This window comes from Lissotriton vulgaris, chromosome 6, assembly GCF_964263255.1.
Source record: "Lissotriton vulgaris chromosome 6, aLisVul1.2, whole genome shotgun sequence".
In the NCBI taxonomy this organism is placed as follows: Eukaryota; Metazoa; Chordata; class Amphibia; order Caudata; family Salamandridae; genus Lissotriton; species Lissotriton vulgaris.
The window spans coordinates 1,747,015,348-1,747,028,713 of NC_141694.1; the positions used below are offsets into that span (position 1 = coordinate 1,747,015,348).

Genomic DNA, 13,366 nt, shown 5'->3' on the forward strand with positions numbered 1-13,366 from the left:
TTATACATTCAAACAATTCCCCAACATTGACCAGACCAGATTTAACTGCAATGAGGAGTTTTCAGTTTAATCAGAAGTTTAGTTAAAGACCAGCAATCTCCATGAGGAATTTATTCCTTCACTTATCCAGCAGGTTCCTTTGTGCTACTCCCCAACCTGTATTAAACAGGGTTGAAAACGACCAGTGCCTTAATTGCTTCACTGTAGGCGCTATCGCCGCTTCCCCCTGCAATTCACCTCCTTACTTAAGAATAATCTGTTGCTGGGTCCTTCCTTCGCCAGTCGCTTGGTGGACTTCACCACCGATATGGCCAGGGAAAACGAGGGTGGTAAAGGCTCTTTCGCCTCACAAAGCTCCCCTGCTCCTCCCTCCTCACTCAGGCCAGCTCCTCTTGCTTGGCGCTTGAGTGGAAGAAAGGAACGATAACAAAATGCCCCCTCAGCTCCCCCTCTCTGCTCGGCCAGCTCCTCCGTGTGGCGCGCGAGCAGAGGGAAGAGGCGGGACACTCACTCTGGCTGCAGCGGTAGCCGGCGCTCCTCCTCAACGTTGACCGGCGGGGGCTGCTACTCCCGCTGACATGCGCGGAGACGCCCGCGTTGGTACCGCCTCTCACGGCGGCCGCTCCCAGGAAGGACACTTTTCGCACGGGCCTGCTCGGTCCTAGGCCCCTCCTGTGGGGATTGCTACAACGACTGGGGCATACGCGAAGGCGCCTTTAAGCAGTGTCTCGCCCTCACTTTCCAGGTTAATCAGAGCGCTGCAGGCAATGCGTCAGGAGCGCGGAAGGCGCCCCCGGGGTCCCGCTCACAAAGGGAAGCCTCGCAAGGCTTCTCAGGCTCAGTGGATCCCGGGGGGCGCTATCACAGTGCGCGATCAGTACCCCAGGGGTCCCGCTCACAGTTGAGGCGGCGCTGCCTCAGAGAAACCGGCACCCTTCACCACTTGCCAGTTCACCAGGAAATCCAGGGATCGGCCGACTGCACATCCGGCCAGGGCCTCTCAGGACACAAGGGCACAAGCCTTCCCCAGCACCCAGGAAGGTAGGAAACAGTGCTTGTTCGATTTTCACCTCAGCTCCCACTTCCCCACTCCGCAAAGTCCTTTTACTATTCAAGTCTGGATGGAAGCTGATGTCTAGGGATGAGGGTTATTCTTCCTGAGTCTCTTTCACTGGGCAGAGGACTGCGCTTCGCAGCGCCACAGTCTCCTTCTCCTGTTCCCACCCCACTATTTTCAAGCTAGGGGTTAGTCAGGCGCCCAGGGTCTCCCTTAAACATCCACAGCGGGGACAAGACAAGGATCCCAAAGGAGGAGTAGAGGGGTGGATTAATTAGGCTGCTTCCCAGACCAGGAGATCAACCCTCGCACTAGTCTCTCCCCACCTTCCAAGATAGCCTGTCCTCCAGCTGACTCTCTCAGGTAGACAAAATGGCTGCCCCGCATTCCGCCTTATATAGGCTGACCCTCAGTGGTCCAGAATGGACCAGAAGGTTCTGGAACGTCCTATGCTAGGCTATGGGCAAGTTCTGAGTTTGACAGTTAGAGCAGTTGGTAGCCACCATTTTGTGTGGTTCCAACTTTTCCTGTCAAAACAGGCCTCTGGGCCTGAGGTGAAAAATTATGAGGGGGGAAAAGAACACCTATCCCCTTGACCAACACCTAGAAAAACTCAGTGGACAAAAATTATTAAGGGTATGAGGGGCAAAAAGGGGACAAAATAAATAATAAATTGGAGGGACTACGCAAAAAGCCAGACAGGTCTAACACGCGTCCCCCCAGCTGAAAGTGGGGAGAACTACCCAACCCCTTGGGAGTCCTCATCACTAAGGCGGAAATACCTGGAGAGACCGTCTGCATTGGCGTGGTCCACTCCAGGCCGATGTTCCACCCGGAAGTCCATTCCCTGTAGGGAGATGGACCATCTCAACAGCTTGGGATTTTCCCCCTTCATTTGCATCAGCCAACGAAGGGGTCGGTGGTCAGTCTGAACCAGGAAGTGCGAGCTAAAGAGATATGGCCGCAGCTTCTTCAGAGCCCACACCACCGCAAAAGCTTCCCTCTCAATTGCACTCCACTTCTGTTCCCGGGGAAGCAGTCTCCTGGATAAGAAGACTACAGGCTGATCCAGGCCCTCTTCATTTAGTTGCGATAACACTGCCCCAATGCCATGTTCTGATGCATCTGTTTGGACAATGAACTCCTTGGAGAAGTCCGGGGCCTTCAGGACCGGTGCCGCACACATTGCCTGCTTCAATTTCTCAAAAGCTTGCTGACAAGCTCCCGTCCAAACTACCCGTCGAGGTTGTTTCTTTGAGGTGAGCTCTGTGAGGGGCGCTACAATAGTGCCATACCCCTTCACAAAGCGACGGTAGTAGCCTGTGAGGCCCAGGAAAGCTCGGACCTCAGTTTGTGTCTTGGGGGGTTCCCAGGCCATGATTTCCTCAATCTTCGCCTGCAGGGGCAGCACAGTCCCCCTACCCACCAAGTGTCCAAGGTACACAACCGACCCCTGCCCAATCTGGCATTTGCTGGCCTTGATTGTCAATCCAGCTTGTTTCAGGGCCTGGAGAACTGCTTGCAAATGCTGCAAATGGTCCTCCCAACTGCTACTGAAGACAGCAATGTCATCCAAGTAAGCAGCAGAGAAACTCTCCATTCCAGAGAGGACCTGGTTCACCAGCCGCTGAAATGTGGCAGGGGCGTTCTTGAGCCCAAAGGGCATCACACAGAACTGGAAGTGTCCCTCAGGCGTGGAGAAGGCTGACCTTTCCCTTGCTCCATCTGTCAAGGAGATCTGCCAGTACCCTGAAGTGAGGTCAAAGGTACTCAGATATTGGGCAGCTCCTAGCCGGTCAATTAATTCATCCGCCCTAGGGATCGGATGAGCATCAGTCTTTGTCACTGAGTTCAGTCCTCGGTAATCCACACAGAACCTCAGTTCGGGTGTGGTGCCTGGTGGTGCGGCTTTTGGCACAAGCACCACCGGACTGGACCAAGGGCTGTTGGAAGGTTCAATAACTCCCAGCTCTAGCATCTTGGCAACCTCTCCATGGATGCTAGCCTTCACCTTGTCGGACAGCCGGTAGGTCTTCGACTTCACTGGTGGGCTGTCCCCTGTGTCCACATCATGGGTACACAGGTGAGTCCTTCCCGGGACAAGGGAGAACAACGTAGAGAACTGCTCCAGGATCTGGCGGCAGTCCTCCCGTTGCTCAGGAGTTAGAGTGGGAGAGAGAATCACTACCTCCACTGACCCATCCTTCTCTTGAGACGAAAATAGATCTGGGAGAGGTTCGCTTTCCGCTTCCTCTTCCCCGTCAGTCACCATCATCAACATGACTTCGGGCCTCTCATGGTGTGGTTTGAGACGGTTGGCATGCAGCACCCGTAGGGGTGTCGAGGGGTCTTAAGGTCCACCAGGTATGTGGCCTTACCCTTCTTCTCCAACACTTCAAAGGGGCCTGTCCAGCGATCCTGGAGGGCACTAAGCTCTCCAGGCTCCATCACCCACACTTTCTGGCCAGGCTCCAATTCCACCTGGTGAGCATTGTGGTCATACCACTCCTTCATGACTGCCTGGCTGGCCTCCAAGTTGTCAGAAGCTTGCTTCCACAACTTCGCCATTTGGCTCCTGAAGGCCAGCATATAGCTCACCACATCCTGGGGGGGTTTCCTGGGAGACTTCTCCCAACCATCCTTCACCAGGCTGAGAGGTCCGCGTACAGGGTGCCCATACAGAAGTTCAAAGGGGCTGAAGCCCACTCCCTTCTGTGGCACTTCCCTGTAGGAAAAGAGCAAACAGGGTAGGAGGACGTCCCATTTCCTCCACAGGCTTTCGGGCAGACTTCTTATCATGCCCTTCAAGGTCTTATTAAACCTCTCAACCAGTGCATTTGACTGGGGGTGATAAGGAGTGGTGAACCGGTAGGTCACTCCACACTCCTTCCACATTGCCCGCATGTAAGCTGACATGAAGTTGGTCCCCCTGTCGGACACAACTTCCTTGGGAAATCCCACTCGGGTAAAGATCCCCATTAGGGCTCTAGCCACTACAGGTGCAGTGACTGTCCTCAGAGGAATTGCCTCTGGGTACCGTGTGGCATGATCCACCAGAACCAGGATAAACCTGTGACCAGCTGTTGTTGGTGGATCCAAAGGCCCTACAATGTCGATGCCCACCCTCTCAAAGGGTGTGCTAACGACTGGAAGTGGTTCCAGGGGAGCCTTTAGCTTCACCCCTGTTTTCCCACTGGCCTGGCAGGTTACACATGTCCGACAGTAAGTGTTGGACGCCACTTTCATCTGAGGCCAGTAAAAGTGGAGGACAAGCCGTGCAAAGGTCTTGTCCTGGCCTAAGTGTCCTGCCAGGGGTATGGCATGAGCCAATTCCAAAAGAAAGGCTCGGTATTGTTGCGGGACTACCAAGGCCCTTGATGAACCAGGCAAGGGTACCTTGGGTTCACTGTAGAGGAGTCCATCCTCCCAGTAAATATGGTAATGTCCCGTAACATCACCTGCTGCTTGGGCTTCAGCCTGTCGCCTCAGTCCCTCAAGGGTGGGGCACTCCCTCTGCCCCTTACAGAATTCCTCTCTGGTAGGACCTCCCTCCACATGTCACTCAGCAGGGATGGGTAAATCCTCCAGAGAGTCTACTTCCCCCTCCACGGACTCCTGGTCCACCACCGCAGGTGGCCGATCTGTCACATGGGGTGTGGAAGCCGGAGCAGGCTCTCCCTGTCTTCGGGTCTGTCCCTTTTTAGCAGCGGGTTGGGCCATTGTTCCAGGCTCCAACCCAGGCGAACTCCCTCTCCGGGCAGTCGCAGACCGTGTGCTTGCACAGGCCCAGTCAGGTGTACCCAGCATCGCAGAATGCGTCCGGTATTCCACCTCTCTCCAAGTGTTGTGTTCCATGTCATTCCCCAACAGACAATCGACTGGCACGGCAGGGCTTACGGCAACTCGAAGTGAACCTGCAACCCCCTCCCACTCAAAGGGAACCTCAGCCACTGGATAGTGGCCCATTCTGCCGTCAGCCATCGCGGCGGGGTGGAGTACATTAGGAACAACCTGCTCTGGAGACACCAGTTGACTTCTCACCATAGTCATACTGGCTCCTGTATCTCTCAGAGCCTCCCCTCTCTGGCCATTGATGGTGACCCACTGCCCATACTTTGTAGTATTTGGGGGCACCTGGATCTTTGGAACCATCTCCCGCTCTCCCAGGGACACTAAGGTGACACCCGCCCACTCACCCCCCTTATCTAAGGGCAACTCCTCCCCGAGCGCTACACTAGCTACTCCCGGTGACTTTCCTCCGGTGGGAGGGGGTGGTCTCTTTGGGCATCTGACATCTCCCTTATAATGTCCAACACCACCACATTCAAAACAGTGGAGAACCCTTGGCTGCTGGCTTTGGCCAGGATTAGGGTTTCTGGGCGGGTTTGCCTTAGGGGTGAAACCTGCTCCCTTTCCTTGGAAATTATTTTGGGGACCTTTGGAGAACTCCTTCTTTTTATCTCCCCCCTCCTTCTTCTGGGGGGCGCCCTGTCCGGCTTTTTGAGAATCCCCTCCAGTCCCCTTTGAGGACACCCGGGTACTTGCCCAAGTGTCCGCCTCCTCTGCAAGCTTCCGGGGATTGGTCAGCTTGCTGTCCACCAGGTGTTGGCGCAGCTCGGGAAAACATTTCTCGAGGAGGTGTTCTTTCAAAAACAGATCGTACAGCCCCTCATAATCCTTCACCTCGCTGCCCCTGACCCAACCCTCCAAAGCTTTCTTGGCGTAGTCTAAGAAGTCTACCCAATTCTGGGTACTCAGTTTGTGACTTCCCCTGAATTTCTGTCTGTACCTTTCAGGGGTAAGTCCAAACTTCTTCACCAGGGCCACCTTCATCGTAGGGTAGTGGGTTTGCTCCTCCTGCTCCAGAGCCAACAAGGTGTCTCTGCCAGCAGGCGGCATGTATTTATACAGCCCACCCCCCAGTGAGTTTCTAGGATCCCGTGAGCCCTCAGAGAAACTTCGTAGGCGGCCAACCATTTGGCAATGTCTTCGCCTGTGGTGTAGCTGGCGACGACATCTTTGGGTAAATAGGGTCTGGATTCCCTGGTGTTCACCTTAGTTTCGCTGCCACCATTATCTGAATTGGAAGACCTTAGGGTTAAAGCTTGTAGGTCCATCTCTTTAATGGTTCGCTCATGGGCTAACCTCTTGTCCTCCCTTTCCATATCCATTCTAGCTAATTCCAACCTCATTCTCCTCTCCTCCCTCCTATCTTCTAGCTCGGCGTCGGTCAAACCCCTCTCTGAGACGCTGCTGCCCACCCTTGAAGGTGTCCTGGGACCTGTCAGTAGATTCCCCCCTCCAGCTTGGTACAACATTGCAGTCTCAAGGACAGTGTCCCTGTCACTCCCTTCTGGGTCCGGTTCCTTCCCGGAATGAGCCTCCACCCATGCCCTTATGCTTGTCAGCAACTCGCCTTTCCTGGCACCTTTTTAAAGAATACCCCCTGTTGCTGACACCATTCCTTGAGTTGGGTCACGATGTAGGATTCTAGCTCCTCCAAATTTAATTCCATTTTTCACTATGGAATAAAATTAACACACAGGAGAAAACCAAAAAGTGACCTGGGGTTAACCTCCACCCACCACCAGAAATAAATTTAGAAAAAACAAAATTCAAATTAGGAGGGCCGCAAGGAGAAAACTCCTGGTGTAGGTCAGTGTATTGCGTTGAATTACTATTGAGTAGCTGCAACCAAGTCAGAACCCCACCGCTAGGCACCAATCTGTTGGAACCTGGGACATCAGGTCACCTAGGGTAGCCTGGCCTAGGGTTAAGACATGCAATTCTAGAGGCACAGTGTGAAGGTTGCAGACCACCCAGCAATAAATCCACGCAATACCACTAAAAAAGGACGCTACACCAATTGGTTAGGAAAATAAGTACTTGTTTATAAAAATAATATACTCTTTGTTCTCTTGGTTCTAGAATTTACAGTTCAATGTAATGCATTCTGTCAGGGAAAAACACCAGTACGTTTAGAAATGCCAAATAATGTCAAAAACACAGTACTCTTAAATTCTCATCACATTACATTTAAATGACTTATAATCAGTAACTCTATCTTCAGGGATGCTAACTTATTTCAGTATTTGTCATCAATTATACATTCAAACAATTCCCCAACATTGACCAGACCAGATTTAACTGCAATGAGGAGTTTTCAGTTTAATCAGAAGTTTAGTTAAAGACCAGCAATCTCCATGAGGAATGTATTCCTTCACTTATCCAGCAGGTTCCTTTGTGCTACTCCCCAACCTGTATTAAACAGGGTTGAAAACGACCAGTGCCTTAATTGCTTCACTGTAGGCGCTAGCACCGCTTCCCCCTGCAATTCACCTCCTTACTTGAGAATAATCTGTTGCTGGGTCCTTCCTTCGCCAGTCGCTTGGTGGAATTCACCACCGATATGGCCAGGGAAAACGCGGGTGGCAAAGGCTCTTTCGCCTCACAAAGCTCCCCTGCTCCCCCCTCCTCACTCAGGCCAGCTCCTCTTGCTTGGCGCTTGAGTGGCTGACCCTCAGTGGTCCAGAATGGACCAGAAGGTTCTGGAACGTCCTATGCTAGGCTATGGGCAAGTTCTGAGTTTGACAGTTAGGGCAGTTGGTAGCCACCATTTTGTGTGGTTCCAACTTTTCCTGTCAGAACAGGCCTCTGGGCCTGAGGTGAAAAATTATGAGGGGGGAAAAGAACACCTATCCCCTTTACCAACACCTAGAAAAACTCAGTGGACAAAAATTATTAAGGGTATGAGGGGCAAAAAGGGGACAAAATAAATAATAAATTGGAGGGACTACGCAAAAAGCCAGACAGGTCTAACACCCACTATGTACCTTGACTGATGATGACTGTACACATGTAAGTGCATACATAGTCACACAGGAGAATGAATTTGCCCGACTGATGTATTGTTTCTCTTTATCCCTGAAGCTGATGACTGCCGGCTGCTCGAAAAGATACCAAAGGTGAAGTGCCTACGTAATAACCAAAGGGAAGGTAAGAGATGCTCATGGCTACACTTCATTAAATGTATGTGTCAGTACTTCCCTGTGCTTTGTGTTGTAGGACATGTCCAAAGGTCACATTTCTATATCAAGCAGGTTTGTGTTGGCAGGTCCAATCAAAATAAATTAGGAACAGAAAGCCAGCACCAGTAGATTGCTTTCAGCATAGTACCAGCTCAGTAAAGTTATCCTAATGTTTTACTGCTGCAAATGTTTCTGGGAAATCTGGGTGTTGAATAAGGATCTCAACAATGGAGCAGAAACTTAGTGTTAAACTTGAGCGAAAAAAAGGATGGATGAAACTGGTGTCATTTGCTGCAGCATAATTACCTGAAATTACAGCAAATTTACGCGAGATTACGCAGACTTACTTGAAGAGGGTAACCCAGCATTTAGAGCTTTTTTTATCAAGATGGAAATGCTGCTTTGTATGCAAAATGGTCTGGAAAATGCATATTGTGATCAGAAAATAGCACTAAATGCAACAGAATATGAAGAGTGGTAACCAGCAGCAGCTCGCTAAATTCTTTGTTCCTGTGCTGCGTAGGATTTTTGTACCAATGGGTGTGATTGTGTAATTTTCAGTATTTTCACTTCAACCGAGTAACTAAAAATTATTTTGATAATATTCTGGGCTTAATAAAGTTTTGTCCTAGCCTAACTAAAACACAATCACACGTTTGGGCAAGATGTGATTTGCAAACACTTTAAGGGGTTCATTGCAAATGATCAGAAAGCTGCAGGGGGCAGTGGGACCCCCTCCTCTTATGTTGCAGTGCCATTTGTTTGTGGCTTTCGGCTGGTGCCTTTCAAGGTAAGCAGGTGGTCCCCCGCTGCCCTTTGAGGAGGAACCGAGAATACCTTTCAATGCTCAGGCCTCATCATGTCCCTGGCCCCTCTCTGATCCGCCCTGGACAAAGCGCCATTGGCGCTGGGCTGCGCTTTTTGTTGCTGGGCCTGATGTGCAGACACACATTCACAGCCGAGCATCTCTCCAAGCCTGCTGGCCCCAGTCCTCTCTGCCAATGCTGTACAGGGCTTAAGCATGTAACAATAAATACGGATTGAATGTATGCCGAGAAAGAAGATTCCGCCTCAGCCAGGGTGCATTTATGAACAGGAAGCCTTTCTGTAGCAGAAATCTAAGCAGACTGGCATTGTGAGTGCACTTTCCAATTTTCCTATGGTAATACAATCCTGTGCATTGCTGCTTCTCTACCTGGAATAAAAAAACAGAAGTGATGACCCCTGGCCTAAGTTTTATTTTTTATTTTTACAAATGACGTCTTCTGCATGCATGCTCCTATTAAAAGGCTGACCCGGAATTTAACGTGCAAACCAAACCATACATGTGGTTTGAAAAACAAATTGTATTTTCTACAAACCATCGTCGAGAACATTCCGTTCCCTCCATTGATTTGATCTCCACGAATTCACAGCCAGAGAACAACGACTTTCAGTGGGAGGGCCAGTGGGGCCGTTTTCACACGGATTACACATGGGGGGCGGTAGCAGGCCTGCTACCTGGGCCGCCCTAAGCATCTTCTGCGGGATGCTGGTACGTGATCCATACCGGGTTTCTTTCCAGCTTTCACAATAGGACTTTGAGAACTTCTTTATTCTACGTTGCAATTTTCTTCACGCATATGAGTTAATCGCTCACTGCTGAAATATGTGGTGATTTGTAGGTATTGAGTTAGAACCGTGACAATGCCGACTCAGTCTTCCAGCTATCCTAGGTGGTTAAATGTTTTACCAATAAATTAGGTAATAGGAACAGTGGCTACATTTTCTTCAGAAAGGCTACAGGAATCATAATTCAATCCCCAACATACATGCTTACCAGGGCCATCTTAACAGCATTATCAGCCCCCTGGTCAGAGCAGTGCACCGCGCACTGCCTACACAACCACTCACCGGAATAAAAATTTAAATTATCGATAAAAGAAACATATTAAATTCTGATCTGTGCATAGATTAACATGAGGCCCCTAGGCTCGTGGGGGGCCGGGGCATCTGCCCAGCATGCCCGTTCATGAAGATGGCACTGACGCTTACTATTGATAACAAGAGCGTGCTCCTAATGAGTCAAGTGCACTTAGAATCCGTCTGAAACCATTAATCACCTTTTTTGAAAGAGAGGTCCTGTTTGGCAGATCCTATAGAAACTTCCCCCATTGGAGGATTTCAGAGACAATCTGTTGTCTCATATATTCTTTATAACTGGCTGCTCAGGAGGTTTCCAGTTACCAAGGAGGGCAGTGGCTGTAGTCGCAGTGGCTGTAGTCACATTGGCTCTTCTTTCAGAGATTACCCAATGGAGCTCTCCCTGTGCCTCAACCAGCTCCTTCTTATGGACTGGTGGGAAGGAATGCTTATTCCATGAGGGTAGCTGCGGGGCACAATAAACGATTGCCTCCTAGTGGCCGGTTTGAGATATTGGGTCTGACTTAGAGTTATAGTCTGTCACAAAATTGATAAATAATCTATCCAGTGGTGTAGCTTTATGGGGGGGAAGGGTGTTAGGTATGTCCCCCCCCCCCCCCCAAATACATGTATTCTTTGCTTGATAGTTGGATCTGGAGGCCATGAGTCGGGTCTGCTACCTCTATGTTAGTTTTTAGGTCTCGCCTACACAGCGCGCATGTGTTGCATAGGAACAAAGACCTATAGGAATTGCTTCGGTTTTTCAGCCAAAAACATGCACGCATTGCATTGCTTTCAATGGCAATGCGTGCATGTTTGGCGATTCCCTTGCGGGAGCGAACTTTGGCATCATATGTTTGCTCGCTTCCGCAAGGGAATTGCTGTGCGTTCTCTCGCACTCACCCCTCCCACTTGTAAGCCCAGAGCAGCGGAACGCTGCAGCTGCATTCGCGGCCGCACTTGTTTGTTATTTTAAAATAAAACTTTTAATGGAGGAGTTGTTGCATCAGACTGATGCACGGAAGTTTATAAACATTCCACCCAAAATAGCAAAATAAGAGTCTAAACCAGTATTGTTACTGGGTGAAGATTACGTGGCTACACTAGTAAACAAACAGTGTAACCAAACATCCTTTCACCTGACACTCAACTGTAATCCCACTACGGAAGGACCAGCAAAAACGGCCCCAACACAGACCCGGAAGTTTCTTAGCTGAGTCAGGCCAGCTCCCGCTCAGCCACTTTACAAAGTACGTTGCAGACCAAAAGCTGGTGCCAGGAAAGAACCATAAGTGCGCCCAGAGAGGACAAACTAGAGCCGTACAACACCTATTCGAAAGCCAGTGCCGAAAGAGAAAAGGGACAACTGATGTTAAATGTGGGTTTAAAGAGCAGTAAACCGAGGGCAGCAGATGAATAGAAAAGTTACGATCTGTCCGCTATGTGTCTTTTTACTTTTCTGCCTCAAAAGCAGTAAATTATGGTCACACACGCTGTATTCACAACCAGTGGAAACTTATCTTATTCGCTGTCAGAAAGCGTGATACTTTAGGATTGGTTATGGAAACCTTGATCATCTAGTTGGCTAAGAAATCTAATGTCAGGCTATCATTGGCGCTGCGACTCCTCTAAATCGTTGATTCCAGTAGGATATAGACAAGCTTGCCGTTTGCTCATTGGGCGATTGAGCGCGTACGTGCCCAGGCACAATGATATTTAGCTGCAGCATGTCTTCCCCTTTACATACAGCAATGTTGGTGAGTTTCGAGTGACGTCAATCGAGAGGGCATTCTTTACCGGTTAAACACTTGTTTACCTATTCGAACTGTGCTCTCAAAGGTTGGACATACATTTCTGTGACTTTTTTTTGTTTGCAGATTTATACAGCGTGACCTCGACCCAAACGTATGAGAGCGCTTTACATGAGCACCAGTTGCATCACATTTGACTTGCGTGAAACGAAGGGAACCTCTCTATTAGATACGTACTTACCCAAGGTTGGTTCACTTTAACTGCGACCCCGAGCTGATTTCCTAGGTGCACTAGATTGCTTCCAAACACCTGACGTGTAATAATAGTGTTTCTTGCCCGACTTCAGCTGCGTTTAGCAATGCTAAATTAGCATGTATTCGGAACCTTCACGCATGCATGTCAACAGGCTCGATTAAAGCAGGAGATTCCCGATTTATAAAGCCAAAATGGTTTAGGTTGCCTACCGCCTACATTTTTTTCTGTTTAATGGTCTTGTGTAACATAACTGGTGCTCATGTAAAACGCTCAACAAAAACAAACATGTTAGTCATTATATCCTCCCCCATTTATTTTTCTCTTTCTTCCACTCCTATTTTGTTTTAAAATGTTGGCATGTATGCAGTTCTTGAAATGGAAAAATAGAAGTGCAGTTACTCAGTACCAGAGTGCATGCTTGTTTCTGAGAAGTGCCAATAAAAGTTTAACATTTCACATTAGAAGTGCTGGTACTCTCCCTCCCAGAATAAACAAGCATTGGCATAGCCAATAGGTCTCGCCTTTGGGACCTTATAAGTGTTTAGCCATGCAACATTATATGTTGTTGCACCAAGGATATTGCGCTGGATAACTAAAGGCGAGACCTATTGGCTATGCCAATGCTTGTTCTAGTCTTGAGCCAAGAATGAAAGTCGAAACAGTGACCTTTGATGTAAACACAGAGGGGCTTATTTACAATCCTTTTGCGCCACTATTGTGTCATTTTTGGGAAAAGTGTCATATGGGTGGTGCAAGGGGGGTTGTAAATAAGCGCCAGAGAGACTAGTGGCTGAATTTCAAAAGGTGATACCAGATAACCGTCGGTCAATACTGGCTTCCTTGCTTGTCCTAATTGTGTGATCCTCAGCAAATATTTAATTTCACAGAGCGTACTTTATCTTTATCATCACACATGAGTGCACTTTGAAATACTTAAGTTCATGATGTGCACTTTTAATGAGTGTCTGGCGATGCAGTGAAATGATATAATGTACTGAGTTGGAAAACTCTTCAGCTGGTTCCCACCGCTTGCAATCACCTGCAGAGATTAAGCGCAATGTCATAAGTCATTCATTCACTGCTCATAATCGATTCACAGATACCTAAATGACCCAAAATGAAAACTTCTCAAACCTAACATTTGCTCTAGTCATCCTTGTAAAAAACTGATCATTGACTTCCGTGTTGTAGTGGGTAATATTGTGGACATTTCTCTTCACTCTGGCTGTCAGGGCTCACAAATACAGGAACCTATCAGAAAAATAGAAGAGAATGAAGATATTTCCACTTTCAAGAAGAAACTAAAGATCCATCTGTTCTAAGAATACTTTCCCTTTGAGATAGCTAAAGACTATGGGCAGATTTACAAGCC

General features: G+C 48.9%; 1 protein-coding gene across 3 annotated transcripts in view; it reads left to right on the plus strand.

The window, feature by feature from the left end:
- GALNT14 (polypeptide N-acetylgalactosaminyltransferase 14) overlaps positions 1–13,366 on the plus strand; it is a 1,224,485-nt gene that overhangs the window by 900,439 nt on the left and 310,680 nt on the right. For all 3 annotated transcript variants that reach the window (XM_086927980.1, XM_086927979.1, XM_086927981.1), the window contains exon 5: positions 7,988–8,053. In XM_086927980.1, coding sequence (XP_086784106.1) covers positions 7,988–8,053 — 66 coding nt within the window. The remainder of the gene's footprint in view (positions 1–7,987; positions 8,054–13,366) is intronic.